At 42.8% G+C, this 12,753-nt stretch overlaps 1 protein-coding gene across 1 annotated transcript in view; it reads left to right on the top strand.

The window, feature by feature from the left end:
* The window catches only part of LOC143940217 (clustered mitochondria protein homolog), a 106,052-nt gene that overhangs the window by 54,273 nt on the left and 39,026 nt on the right, over positions 1–12,753 (top strand). Inside the window, exons 10-14 of the mRNA XM_077461377.1 lie at positions 987–1,681; positions 3,872–3,960; positions 7,078–7,182; positions 7,352–7,452; positions 10,209–10,361. Of these exons, the coding sequence (XP_077317503.1) occupies positions 987–1,681; positions 3,872–3,960; positions 7,078–7,182; positions 7,352–7,452; positions 10,209–10,361 (1,143 nt within the window). The remainder of the gene's footprint in view (positions 1–986; positions 1,682–3,871; positions 3,961–7,077; positions 7,183–7,351; positions 7,453–10,208; positions 10,362–12,753) is intronic.

The raw sequence follows: 12,753 nt of genomic DNA, 5'->3' as shown, positions 1-12,753 counted from the left end.
CAGTCACTGTAGATCTGAGGGGACATGCAAGGGGACATCTGAGATCTGAGGGGACACTTTCAGACTAGATTGATTGGTTGTGATTTTGATTTAGAAAGTCATTTAAAAAAATATTTTGAACCCTCCAGATTTTAAGGCTTGCAGCATCTGCAAAAGCACACCTAGTATTGCCATAAAACACAGACAACAGTAAAATCGATTTCTGTCAGTGGAGTGGCAAAGAGTTGTCCCCATGTGGAAGACTTTCCCATAGTTTCTGTGCAGGGCAAGAGTGTGAGACAGAACAGGAAAGGAGGTTAAAATCCATTTAAAGCTCCAATCAACATGCTAAGGAAATTTGTACAGCATAAATTAAAACCTTTTTTTTTCAATTTAACTACATACCGTGTTTTCAAGTGATGACATCACTAGGTCTTTGTGCTTCTCTATACAATGTAGGCAGAGCATGACTAGTGGGGTGGGCCAGCAGGGAACTGTATATAGCATCCTTCCCCAATATGCCTCTATTCTCTAATACAAGCAGTGGGCTAGATCTTGAAAGGTGTTATTCAAATACCAAAGTGCCTTGATGGATTCATGTCAGTATGGAGGATTTGGACTACCTAGGCAGGCTGCATTTGTACGCAGACTGTCCAAGTATCGCTGACATATGATGCTGAGCCTCCATAATTGGAAAAAAAAATACAATAAATAGAAGTGGTGGGCCAGGGACAGGTTGAGGTAAAAAAAAAAAATGCTAGATGATACTGGATGTCCTCCAGCCAAGAAATGAGGTGGACTCTATCTGATGTGCTTCAGCTTTTAATGCACACCATGAGAAGCACACAGTGTTTGCAGCAAAAACAATAATCCAGTGTTGGCTAGAATTGTGCTCCAATTTCTCAGCCATTCAGGTATAAGTATGCTGAGATGCTTCATTGTTGGGTTTGACACTTTGTGTACTGCATTGAACATTATAAGAGCCATTCTTTTTGATTATATTACAGATCAACTCTGATTTTGTTGGAGCTTCCACTCGGGGAGCAATGGCAGTCATCGATGGAAATGTTATGGCCATTAACCCTGGGGAAGAGACAAAAATGCAGATGTTTATTTGGAACAACATCTTCTTTAGCTTTGGGTTTGATGTAAGGGATCACTATAAGGATCTTGGTGGAGATCATGCAGCCCATGTTGCTGCCAGCTATGACTTGAAAGGTGTACAGGCCTACAGTGACCTAGACATTGAAGAACTTTATACCTTGGGTACTGTGGTTCTTGATTACCGAGGATACAGAGTAACCGCTCAGTCAATCATACCTGGAATTTTAGACCGTAAAGAAGACCAAGGTGTCCTTTATGGATCCATTGACTTTGGTAAAACTGTGTCGACAAGTGCAAAATATCTGTCTTTACTCCATAAAGCCTGCAAACCACTGAGGATATTGAGGCATACTGTTCTGAATGAGAAGAATGAAGAATTACTTCTGTGTTCCTCTGTGGAATGCAAAGGGATTGTGGGTAATGATGGCCGTCACTACATTTTAGATCTCCTCCGAACATTCCCTCCAGACGTGAACTTCCTTCCACTGCAGGAAGAATATATATTACAAGAATGTCGTAACTTTGGATTTCCAAAACTTTATCGGCACCGCCTCTGTAGTCTGCGCCAAGAACTTTTGGAAGTCTTTGTACAACACAAGTAAGTCATACAACCAGTGTAGATTTATAAAAATAAAAAAATTAACGTAATAAGGGAAATACCACTTTTGAAGCTGGTTGACATATTACTGCTGTAATGTTAAAGCTGATCTCTAGAACCAAAAATCAACAACATATAACTTCAGCGCTAGAATGTACAGTCATATGTAAAACATTATCCTGTCAAAATCAAAGGTAAAACTTCATCTAGAGTCCAGTGCAGCTGAAAACTTCTGGAGGGAGGTTGGCATTAATTAAATACCAAAACCAGTGCTCAATGGAACCAGAAGAAAAAAAATTTGAAATAAGTTAAAAAAGGTTCATTTAATCAAAAGATGCACAGAAACAAATTCACCAATGTCCAACATGGAAATGTAGAAAGCACTTGTTATTCAGTCAAATAAAATTCATTGTTGAAATAAAGCAAAATTGATAAAACACCATACCGCCTTTCCTCTGGAAACAAGGGAGTAACTCTCAGCTGTAAAACTGCTGGCTCTCAGTCAGAGCATGAGGGACTCCATACTACAAATCCCTGGTGAAATGATGATGGAGGGATGCCGCCCTCCTTGGGATGGTAACAGCAGAATGGCCAGGGATGAGGTTACAATGTCTCAAAGGACAGATCAGAGGTTCCAGACGCGCTGTAACAGACGCTGGGCTAACATCCTGTATTGCAACCGTGTGGCGGGGGGGAGGAGCTGGAAGAACAAGCGGCTCCCGATCCGAGAGGTGAGCCGGAGCCGCTTGTTCTTCCAGCTCCTCGGGCTCCCCCCCCCCCTGCACAACGGAGTGCAATACAGGATGCTAGCCCAGCGTCACCCGGGGATCTGTTACAGCGCGTCTGGAACCTCTGATCTATCCTTTGAGACAGTGTAACCTCATCCCTGGCCATTCTATTGTTACCATGCCAAGGAGGATGGCATCCCTCCATTATTTCGCCGGGGATTACAGTTGGTTGAATGGGCTGAAAACTCACTGGATCACACCAACAGTAGTAAATGCACTACTTTTCAAAACCGTACTGCACCAGATCACATGGTACTGTGGTACCATTCGATCTGATGCAAGCAAACACACTGCGTTTGCGGCCTGCCTAGTGTGCTTTGAATGATTTGCTGGAAGCACAGGCAGAGCACAGATTTCTCACACCACACTCTCTGGTGTGAACGAGCCCCGAGTGCCTATTGAAAATCAGTGGCCAATGCAGTGCATGTTGACCCCTCAGAATGTAAAGTGCACTTTCAGCCGTCAAAGATGGCCACTCTAGCCACCCTTGAGAGTGTTATAGTTTATACCAACCCCAGTCACTTTTGAGTTTTGCTAGACAGCTTTGTTTACAAGTAAATATGACAAAAAAAATAGAAATAAAGGCATGTAAATTCAGAATACATGATTTTTGTGATAATGCCCTCTAACCTGTTGCTTCTTGTGTAGCACATATTTGCAGCAGAAAGGGATGGGCTTTAGCACCCACACACCACATATATGGGTCACTGGGTGGCCAATGTTTCTGGGATGATAGCATGCTCACAGCACAGAGTCTGGGCTTTCTAATGCAGCCCATAGATGAGTCTCTTATCTTTTTGTTCAACCAGCGCAGGGATCTCTAAAGTGGCCCTTCAATTGTTCCTATCATGCTTAGTCATGTCTCTGAATGTCAGAGTTTTACAATGCCTCATGGGACGTGTAGTTCCCCAACAGCTGGAGAGTCATAGTTTGGAGATCCCTGAACCAGCAGGTTGAATGATAAAAAACTACTCAATTCCTCCATCCATAAACTTGGTGTGGATGGGGGAGGTCTCCCATGGAGCCTTTGTATTCTGACAGAATACACTAATCAGCACTGCTGGCAATACCCAACAGAGCTGATCAAACAGAGAAAACTTGACATGAAGGTTGTACAGAAGCCGATCGGTAGATGGACTTCTGTACAAAGTGCCCATACATAGATGGAAATTCGGCCAGTCCCTGCTGAATCCGCTACATTTTGATCTATGTATGGTCAAATGTCTATGACTTGTAGGACACTGAACGTGTCACTGGGATCACTTTGCAACAAACTAGTGACAGAAGAGTTTTAGACTACTGTTTGAAACATGAATCACATATTTGAAGGCATCACTGTCTTGTACAGGCACCACTTCTGCCTCTCTCTGCACTGCTTTTCTCTCTCATTTACTGCTTACAGGTATGCACAGTTTATGAAGATTGTAATGGAGCTGTCACAAAAAGGGGAATTACTTCAGCCTGATAAGGATGAAAATGGATCAATAAAAGGTAATTCACTCATAATTTAAAATCTGACATGACTTAGTCATTATAGTCACCCTGTTTGCATGCAGTGATTGCTATGACAAGATAAAAGACATACACATACTTAAGAAATGCTTGTGTCATCAGGTTTACTAAACCATTCATATTCAGCTGAGATAAAATGGCTCTCAGTACACTATACGGCCGACCGTTTGTGGACACATGAAAAGAGACATAACTATGAATCATGGGGCCCCATAGCATGATTTTGATGGGGCCCCTGGCTATTTCTTCCTGTAGCAGCTGACAGTTTCAGCTGAGCCAATACTGTCACTAATATTAACATAAAACATACCCAAATCAAGGACAGGCAGCAGGAGAGCTTTTCAGCATAGTCAGAACACTACTAGGGAGCAGTGCTTTGGAAAATGTTAAGAGTTGTAGTCATGATAATCGTAACGATAATGATATTTTATATCGTGAAAACATTTCTTAATATTATTTCGCACAAGTACTCCATAACCCCAATACAAATGTATTTTTTTTTTTTTTTTTGCAGAATTACAAATCTCAGCCATCCTATAAGATTTTAGATGAAGAGAAACTCAGGGATTTGTGACTGTATTTGGCATACGGGGTTAAAGGATAACTTCATGTTTTAGGAAAAAATAATAAATGCACATCTTTTTAAAGTTAAAAATAATGTGCATATAATATTTTTTGTTGCAGGTGCCTGGAAAATATTGCACCAACGATCAGCAGATGGCTGATGCCATGCAGGTCTCCTGCACACTGTCAGTGTATCGGCTTGCCCTTACATCCTGTACGGGTAAGCTGATACTCCCTGACAGGAAGACTCAATGAACTATCAGCGCTCCACAGATCCATGGGAGTTCATTGAGTACTACAAGTCGACAGCCACTAAGGATGGTGGAGCTTGTAGTTCATTCATACACAGAGATGTGTGTCTGAATGATGCAGCCGTATAGGCGCAGCCCCACACAGCCGTCCTGTTTTCAAACAGTGACAGCTAGTACAAGGAACTTCTCCCCATACTACTACCGGGGGGGTGGGGCAGCGGGCGATTACTGCAGCACTAGGAACATGTTACATATTCTACCCTAAAATCAGGTGAAACGTAACATATTTCCAAAGGTGAACTTATCCTTTCATTTCAGTCTGTAGAAGATGTTCAGAGCCCAATAAATCTACACTACTAAGATAGCTAAGTAAATGTTTCTACTGCCCAGAAGAGGATTGACGACAAGGAACTGTCAGCCTTCTATACAGGAAACTTCACAAATCCATCATCAACCTCCCTAATAGGCCAAACGTATGTGAAGAATCCCCAAATGATTGTGTTCAGGGTTTTCCAGTGAAGGGTACTGTTAATGCTGCAGTATACAGTACAAATAAATTTCAGACAATTCTGCTTTTATTCCCGTATCAACAATTTGGACAAGGCTCTTTTCCGTTCCAGTATGACTGTAGTAGTTTGATTTTGATGGGTTTAGTATGGAGGAACTTTTAAGTGGCATGCACGTCAAGGCCTTAACCTTATTAAATACCTTTATGGTGAACTGAAATGGCACTTAATGAAAATTGTAATGGAACCAGGAACACAGTTTCACTTTGGAAGAGACCCATTTAGTTATAGCTCTGTGCTGGTATGTTTGTTGCATACAAAACTGGGCTTACTAAAAAAAGGTGAATTAACTCCCTACACCTTCCCCACCTCCTGGTTGTCACTGCACTTACCTTTATGGTTGATCAGCTGTCACTGCCCACAGAGCCAGGATTTAAAATTCCGTCAGGTGTTCCTATCAGAGTGCCACCTTACATATGGGGGTCCCCATCAGAGTGCCCCTTAACATAATATGTGCCCATCAGCATGCCCCCCGCTAACATATATATGCCCATCAGTGTGCCCGCCTAACATAAAATGTGCCCATCAGCATGTCCCTATGTTATGTTAAGGGGCACTCTGATTTTGTTAAGGTGCACAATGATGGGTAAATTAAGTCATGCTGATTTGTTGTGCCCATTAAAGTGCCCCTTAACATAAAATGTGCTCATCAGAGTGCCCCTTAACATAAAATAAGAGGTACTCTGATGGGCACATTTTATGTTGAGGGGCAATCTGATGGGCACAATTTATGTTAAGGGAAACTCTGATGGGCACAACAAAATGTGCCCATCAGCATGCCCCTTAACAAAATAGGGCCATTAGTGTGCCCCTTAAAAAATATGGCCATTAGCGAACCTCTTAACAAAAAATGTGCCCCACATACCTTAAAGGCAGGAGTCTGCATATGTGGCAAGCTGCAGTGTGCGGAAGCTGCAAGGTATCATACCTCGCAAGGAGTGAGAGGCGAGCTGGGAGACGTGAGTAGCAGAGGGACGGGGAGCGCGCATGACATCACACCCCAACTCACGGCCTGACCGGGTCTGAGAGCCACGGTTAGCAGGAGGCGGCGGGGCACACACGCGACGGTGTCCCAGCAACCAGAGGCGGGGCGCACATGCAATGTGATGGTGTCCCAGCAATCATGAGTGGGGCACACACGCAACATCACTGTTCCAGTAAATGGCTGGCGAAATGCGGCAACTCACTAACGGTCCAGACATGAGCGTCACTCGGTCCGTATTCGGACCGCAGGCAGCCATTTAATGACGGCTGGTATAGGGTGTTAGTTCACCTTTCATTTTTTCCTAAAAGGTGAATCTACACTTTAAATATTGACTAAAGTGGGTAGATTATGGAGCCTCTTGTACTTGTGTGGATGCCCACCAAAACAACAATAAAACTTATTTAGTTAAAAAAATGTCATACCTTTTTATTTAAAGAGGCTTTTAAATTTTTTCTGTGCCCCTGTTAGAGAAATTACTCCTCACCTCCTGTTCTATTGATGGTGCATGGGACAAGATCTGAACAGAGAACTTACCAATGGGTACATAACAGTAAAAACTTAATAGAGGTTTTGACCTTTCCACCCTCTATCCATAGCCAAACAGAAAGTTTGGCTGGGGGCTCACTTAGCTATGGTGTATTCTACAGATTAACATACATCTGTTGTATTTTCTGACACGCTAAGGTTTAAATTGCACTAAAATGTTATTTAAATTGTTTCTTTCCTTTAGATGAACTCAAGGGAGCAGACATTGTAAGGGAAGCGTGTCGACAGATTGGCTCTGTATCCGAGTATATTTTTGATATACAGTTTAATCCAGATGTGTACTCACCAGGTAAGTATTTATGGCAGTGTAAACCTTTTGACTTGTAATCAGTCATGTAATAATATGTAAAACAGCTACAAAAAACATGTATAGATAATACGGCAGTGATTGCCAGCAGTGAGTATCCAATGCAGACAGTAGGCTTTTGGTAGAATAACGCCTTTTTCCTTTTGCTTAGTGGTTCGGTTTCCAGAGTCTCAAAACAAGGCCATCGAAATACAAAAGAGATTGCTGAGTGAAATTGCGGCCTTTCTCCTGACTATACAAATTCCCAACTTCGTAAGTGTTCTAATGATTTATAATTTGCATATGTACTTTTCTGTAAGCATTTGTATGTGAAGAATCTGTAAGTACTGGGCTGCCATGCATCCAGCATTTAAATTGAAAACTTGGTTCTATTTACATATACAGTATCTCACAAAAGTGAGTACACCCCTCACATTTTTTAAAATATTTTATTATACCTTTTCATGTGACAACACTGAGGCCGCGTACACACGCGCGGACTGTTCGCCCAACTTTGTCCGTCCAACAGTTTCGGCAAACAGTCCGCTCAAACTTAGCATGGACGGACATGGCCACACACGACGGACGAACAGTTTGCTGAAACCGTGCGCGATGACGTTTCGGCACGCACGACGGATCGAAAATTTCGACGTCCAATACACTGCAATGCAACCTTCCGACGTGGAAATCCTTTCTGAGCATGCGCGAGACTTAGTTGGCCGAACAAGCCTACACACGAGCGAACAGTCCGCTGAAACCTTGTTTCAGCGGACAGTTTTTCGGAATTTCCGTAAGACCTTGTTCGGCCAACTGTCCGCTGAAACTGTCCGCTGAAGCCCCACACACGAGCGGACTGTCCGCCCAAACACTGTTCAGCGGACAAGGTTGGGCGAACAGTCCGCCCGTGTGTACGCGGCCTGAAGAAATTACACTTTGCTACAATGTAAAGTAGTGTGTGTACAGCTTGTATAACAGTGTAAATTTGCTCTTCCCTTAAAATAACTCAACACACAGTCATTAATGTCTAAACCGCTGGCAACAAAAGTGATTACACCCCTATTTTTCAGCACTGTCTTAACCCTCTTGGGCATGGAGTTCACCAGAGTTTCACAGGCTGCCACTCCTTTTCCTCTCCTCCATGACGACATCATGGAGCTGGTGAATATTTAAGACCTTGCACTCCTCCACCTTCCATTTGAGGATGCCCCACAGATGCTAAATAGGGTTTAGGTCTGGAGACATGCTTGGCCAGTCCATCAGCTTTATCCTCAGCTTCTTTAGCAAGGCCATCTTGGAGGTGTGTTTTCAGTCGTTATCATGTTGGAATACTGCCCTGTGGCCCAGTCTCCGAAGGGAGAGGTACATGCTCTGCTTCAGTACGTCAAAGTACATGTTGGCATTCATGGTTTCCTCAATGAACTGTCACTCCCCAGTGCTGGCCCCACTCTTGCAGCCCCAGACCATGACACTCCCACCACCATACTGGATTGTAGGTAAGAAACACTTGTTTTTGTACTCCTCATCTGGTTTCTGCCACACACTCTTGACACCATCTGAACCAAATGAGTTTATCTTGGTCTCATCAGACCACAGGACATGGTTCCAGTAATCCATGTCCTTAGTCTGCTTGTCTTCAGCAAACTGTTTGCGGGCTTTTTTGTGCATCTTTAGAAGAAGCTTCCTTCTGGGACGACAGCCATGCAAACCAATGTGATGCAGTGTGCGGCGTATTGTCTGAGCACTGACAGGCTGACCCCCCCACCCCTTCAACCTCTGCAGCAATGCTGGCAGCACCCTTACATCTATTTCCCAAAGACAACCTCTGGATATGACGCTGAGTACATGCACTCAACTTCTTTGGTTGACCATTGCGAGGCCTGTTCTGAGTGGAACCTGTCCTGTTAAACCGCTGCATGGTCTTGGCCACCATGCTGCAACTCAGTTGCAGGGTCTTGGCATTCTTCTTATAGCCTAGGCCATCTTTATATAGAGCAACAATTATTTTTTTCAGATCCTCAGAGAGTTCTTTGCCATGAGGTGCCATGTTGAACTTCCAGTGACCAGTATGAGAGAGTGAGAGTGATAACACCAAATTTAATACACCTGCTCCCCACTCATACCTGAGACATTGTAACACTGAGTCACGTGACACCGGGGAGGAATAATGACTAATTGGGCCCAATTTGGACATTTTCACTTAGGGTTGTACTCACTTTTGTTGCCAGCGGTTTAGACATTAATGGCTGTGTGTTGAGTTATTTTGAGGGGCCAGCAAATTTACACTGTTATACAAGCTGTACACTCACTACTTTACATTGTAGAAAAGGGTCATTTCTTCAGTGTTGTCACATGAAAAGATATAATAAAATATTTACAAAAATGTGAGGGGTGTACTCACTTTTGTGAGATACTGTATGTGTGCATGTTGCTTGAAGCATCATTGTGTGCCGTGGTACCTATTCCAAAGTGTTTTCCACGTGTTTTGAGATGTATGCTTTCTGGCACATTGAGGGTCAGGTGCATTTTTTACTACATGAATGTGTGTTGTGGGCCCATTTGAAATGAATGGGAGCAACTGCAAAGCACAAGCACATCACACGTGCTCAACATGTGTTTATTCACATTGATTGCTCGTTTGTAGTAACGAACTTAGAGTCATGTTTAGTAAATACAACATAACATTACAAATGAAAATTGATATTTAGCATAGTACAGTAGTATAACAGAATAGGACCACCCAGGCAGGCCCAATTGAACCTCACTGGACTTGCAGTTAATGCCGTAGAGAAATGTTTACCTGATTTCCTTGCAGGCAAACATTTCTTTCTGGCATTAACTGCAATATACTGTATGCTGATTTATTTTGAATTAGGATAATACAATTTAAAAGTTTATGTTACACATAACATTAAGTTAACATCTACTTTAACAAGAAATATTTAGCCTCCTATATTAATTAAGTTGTTAGTTTAAGATTTGTATAATGTAATGCAATTGCTTAATACATTTGAATTAACTATTTTTGGCAGATAAAGGCATGCCTGGGGCATATTATTATTCCTCTGGATGGAAAAACACTTACAGAGGCACTTCATCTTCATGGGATAAATGTGCGGTATTTAGGTACTATAGCTGCTATGATTGATAAAGTGGAAGCACGTCCCTCTCTGGATCATCTTTATGTAAGCATTATATAAGATCTAATGTATCCTTGTATTATTTAGACCTTGGCCCCCTTTACACGAGTGAACCGATCGGGTCCACCTGTCCATTTTTCAGGCGGACCCGATTGGACCACCCATTGTGCTCTATGGGAGGGGGATGTAAACAGACATGTGTCCATTTACCCTCATCTGCATCCAAGCGATCCAGTCTGCTCCCCATCCGTCTATCGGAACAGATCAAATGACATTCGGATGGAAATGGACAGGCAGTTAGTTTCCATCTGACCACCCCGTAGAGAACAGGGCTGTGTCACTGTATCCACTGTGCAGAGTGGAGCAGACATGGACCTGTCATCTCAGTGTGGATCAGCGGGCAGATCCCCCACTGAGCAGGCGGATTCACTTGACGGAGTCCACCCCATGTGAAATGGACCTTACTTTCATTAAAACTTTTGTGTGAACAGATTGTTTCCAGCTTCGGAAATCAGCAGGTATAATACCTGTAATAATATATTACTGTCTGCATTGAATACAAAGATTTATGTGGGCCATATTAACACTTGCATTGCAGAAGGTCCATATCTGATATCTGCATCCTCATAGATGGACAGATCTGTTACAGATATAGCCACCTTCAGACTTGGGGTCAGAATTTGGAGGTTAAGTTTAAGGTCTCATTCAGATGGGTGATGAGCCCCAACTTCTGTGCAGAGCTGCATTTTGCTGTTTCTGCATCCACATAGGAGCTGCGTGCAGGCAACCTTGATAAGTGGGTGCAGACGCAGTGACTGCATGGACACAGCCTCATGTCAAAAATTTGACATGCAGCTGGAGTGAGTGCACAAATCCAAGTGCACAGTGTCTGCATTCGGATCTGTGCACCTGCTCCTGCCCACATGTCAAACTTTGACATGCGACTGTGTTCGTACAGCCACTGTGTCTGCATCCACTTGTATGGGCTACCTGCACACAACTCATAGGTGGATAGACACGTCTGAATGAGCCCTAATGGTTAGAGGTTAGCATTAGGACAATTGTTAAGTGTTAAGGATGAGTTAATATTGGTGGGCATGGGTACTTATGGGGATAATATATATTCCTGCCCTCAGATTGCCTGCATATCCATATTTAGAACCGTGTATTTATCATGATTAAACATGAGCAAAATAGGTGAAGATCTGACTTGGATCAGGCCAAGTCATATCCATAATTATTTAACAGTCCACCAGTTTATCTGTTTTGCCTTCTATCTTTCTAAGTTTAATCTATTTTTTTTTTTATATATTTTTCATTAACTTTCTACAAATTTTGTTTAACGTACAGGCTGGTATCGTCACAGCAAGAGGTCTGGAAGGGTGCAGACCTCCTGCAGTATTAATACCAGCCAATATGCCCTCCATAATTGGGCAGGTTTTTTAAAGAGAAGTATGGGGGTTTTTTGTTTTTATTTGAATATTCATACTTACCTAGGTGGATGACGCATCAGACCGATGCTGCAGCTGTCCCCCGGCGTCTCTGCACTGAGAACCGAGCCATCGAACAACGCCGATGGCTCAGTTCTCACTCCTCCCCAAGCAGAGAGATACTGACTGTCAATCAGCATCTCTCCTACTCTGCTCTTCCACTCTCATTGGAGCACTGAGCTGTGGATGGGTGGGGAGCGGCCATCTTATTGGCTTGCTGCGAGGCCGAGACTGCCATCACTCCAGGCACCTGGCGGATCCAGACTTGGAAGTCAGGATGATGCGCTGCCTCGACTGATTGCAGTGATGTCAACGAAGAGGGGACTTCAGACCGCTCTCCACTGAAAACGGGTCACAGGAGTGCAAAACAAATTGCACTCCTGTGACCCATAGGAGAAGCCCAGCCTAAAAAGCTCAGGCTGGACTTCTCCTTTAAAGAACAATATCAAAATTCAAAATAAAAACACTAATGCGCAACAAAAAATCAAAAGATCAACATTGAAAGTGTTCACACACAGTAAAAAGTAAATATAAAGATGATAATGCGGCGATTACTCAATAAAGCAAAACAAAAAGTGCAAATACACCATGAAAAGCAATTAAATTAGTACACATAAATGGTGAAAAAAGATAATGAAAAACATGGGCAAAAGTTGCAAACACATAACAAATCAGGAAGACAATAATAAATTCTTCAGAGCAATAACGTAGTCAATCCAAAAAATATAATAAAGTGCTTGTGCAAAATTCCTTGGTGATAAATGTGATATCAGGTGCAAAATATTCAGTTCATTATAAGTAATAGTAGCTTCCACCATCCATAGTACACCAATAGCATGCCCCAGCCTAAAGCCTTAAATATTCTTAATGGCCAATCAAGGATATTTAACAGAGGCGTTACTAGACCTGTAGGGGTCTTAACTTGAGGGGAGAGGCTGGTGCACACT

Source organism: Lithobates pipiens, unplaced genomic scaffold, assembly GCF_037356315.1.
Source record: "Lithobates pipiens isolate NorthernLeopardFrog02 unplaced genomic scaffold, aLitPip1_a1.2 Scaffold_3, whole genome shotgun sequence".
NCBI classification, from domain to species: Eukaryota; Metazoa; Chordata; class Amphibia; order Anura; family Ranidae; genus Lithobates; species Lithobates pipiens.
The sequence above is the reverse complement of the archived record's forward strand: the minus strand, read 5'-3'. Positions and strand labels throughout refer to the sequence as shown.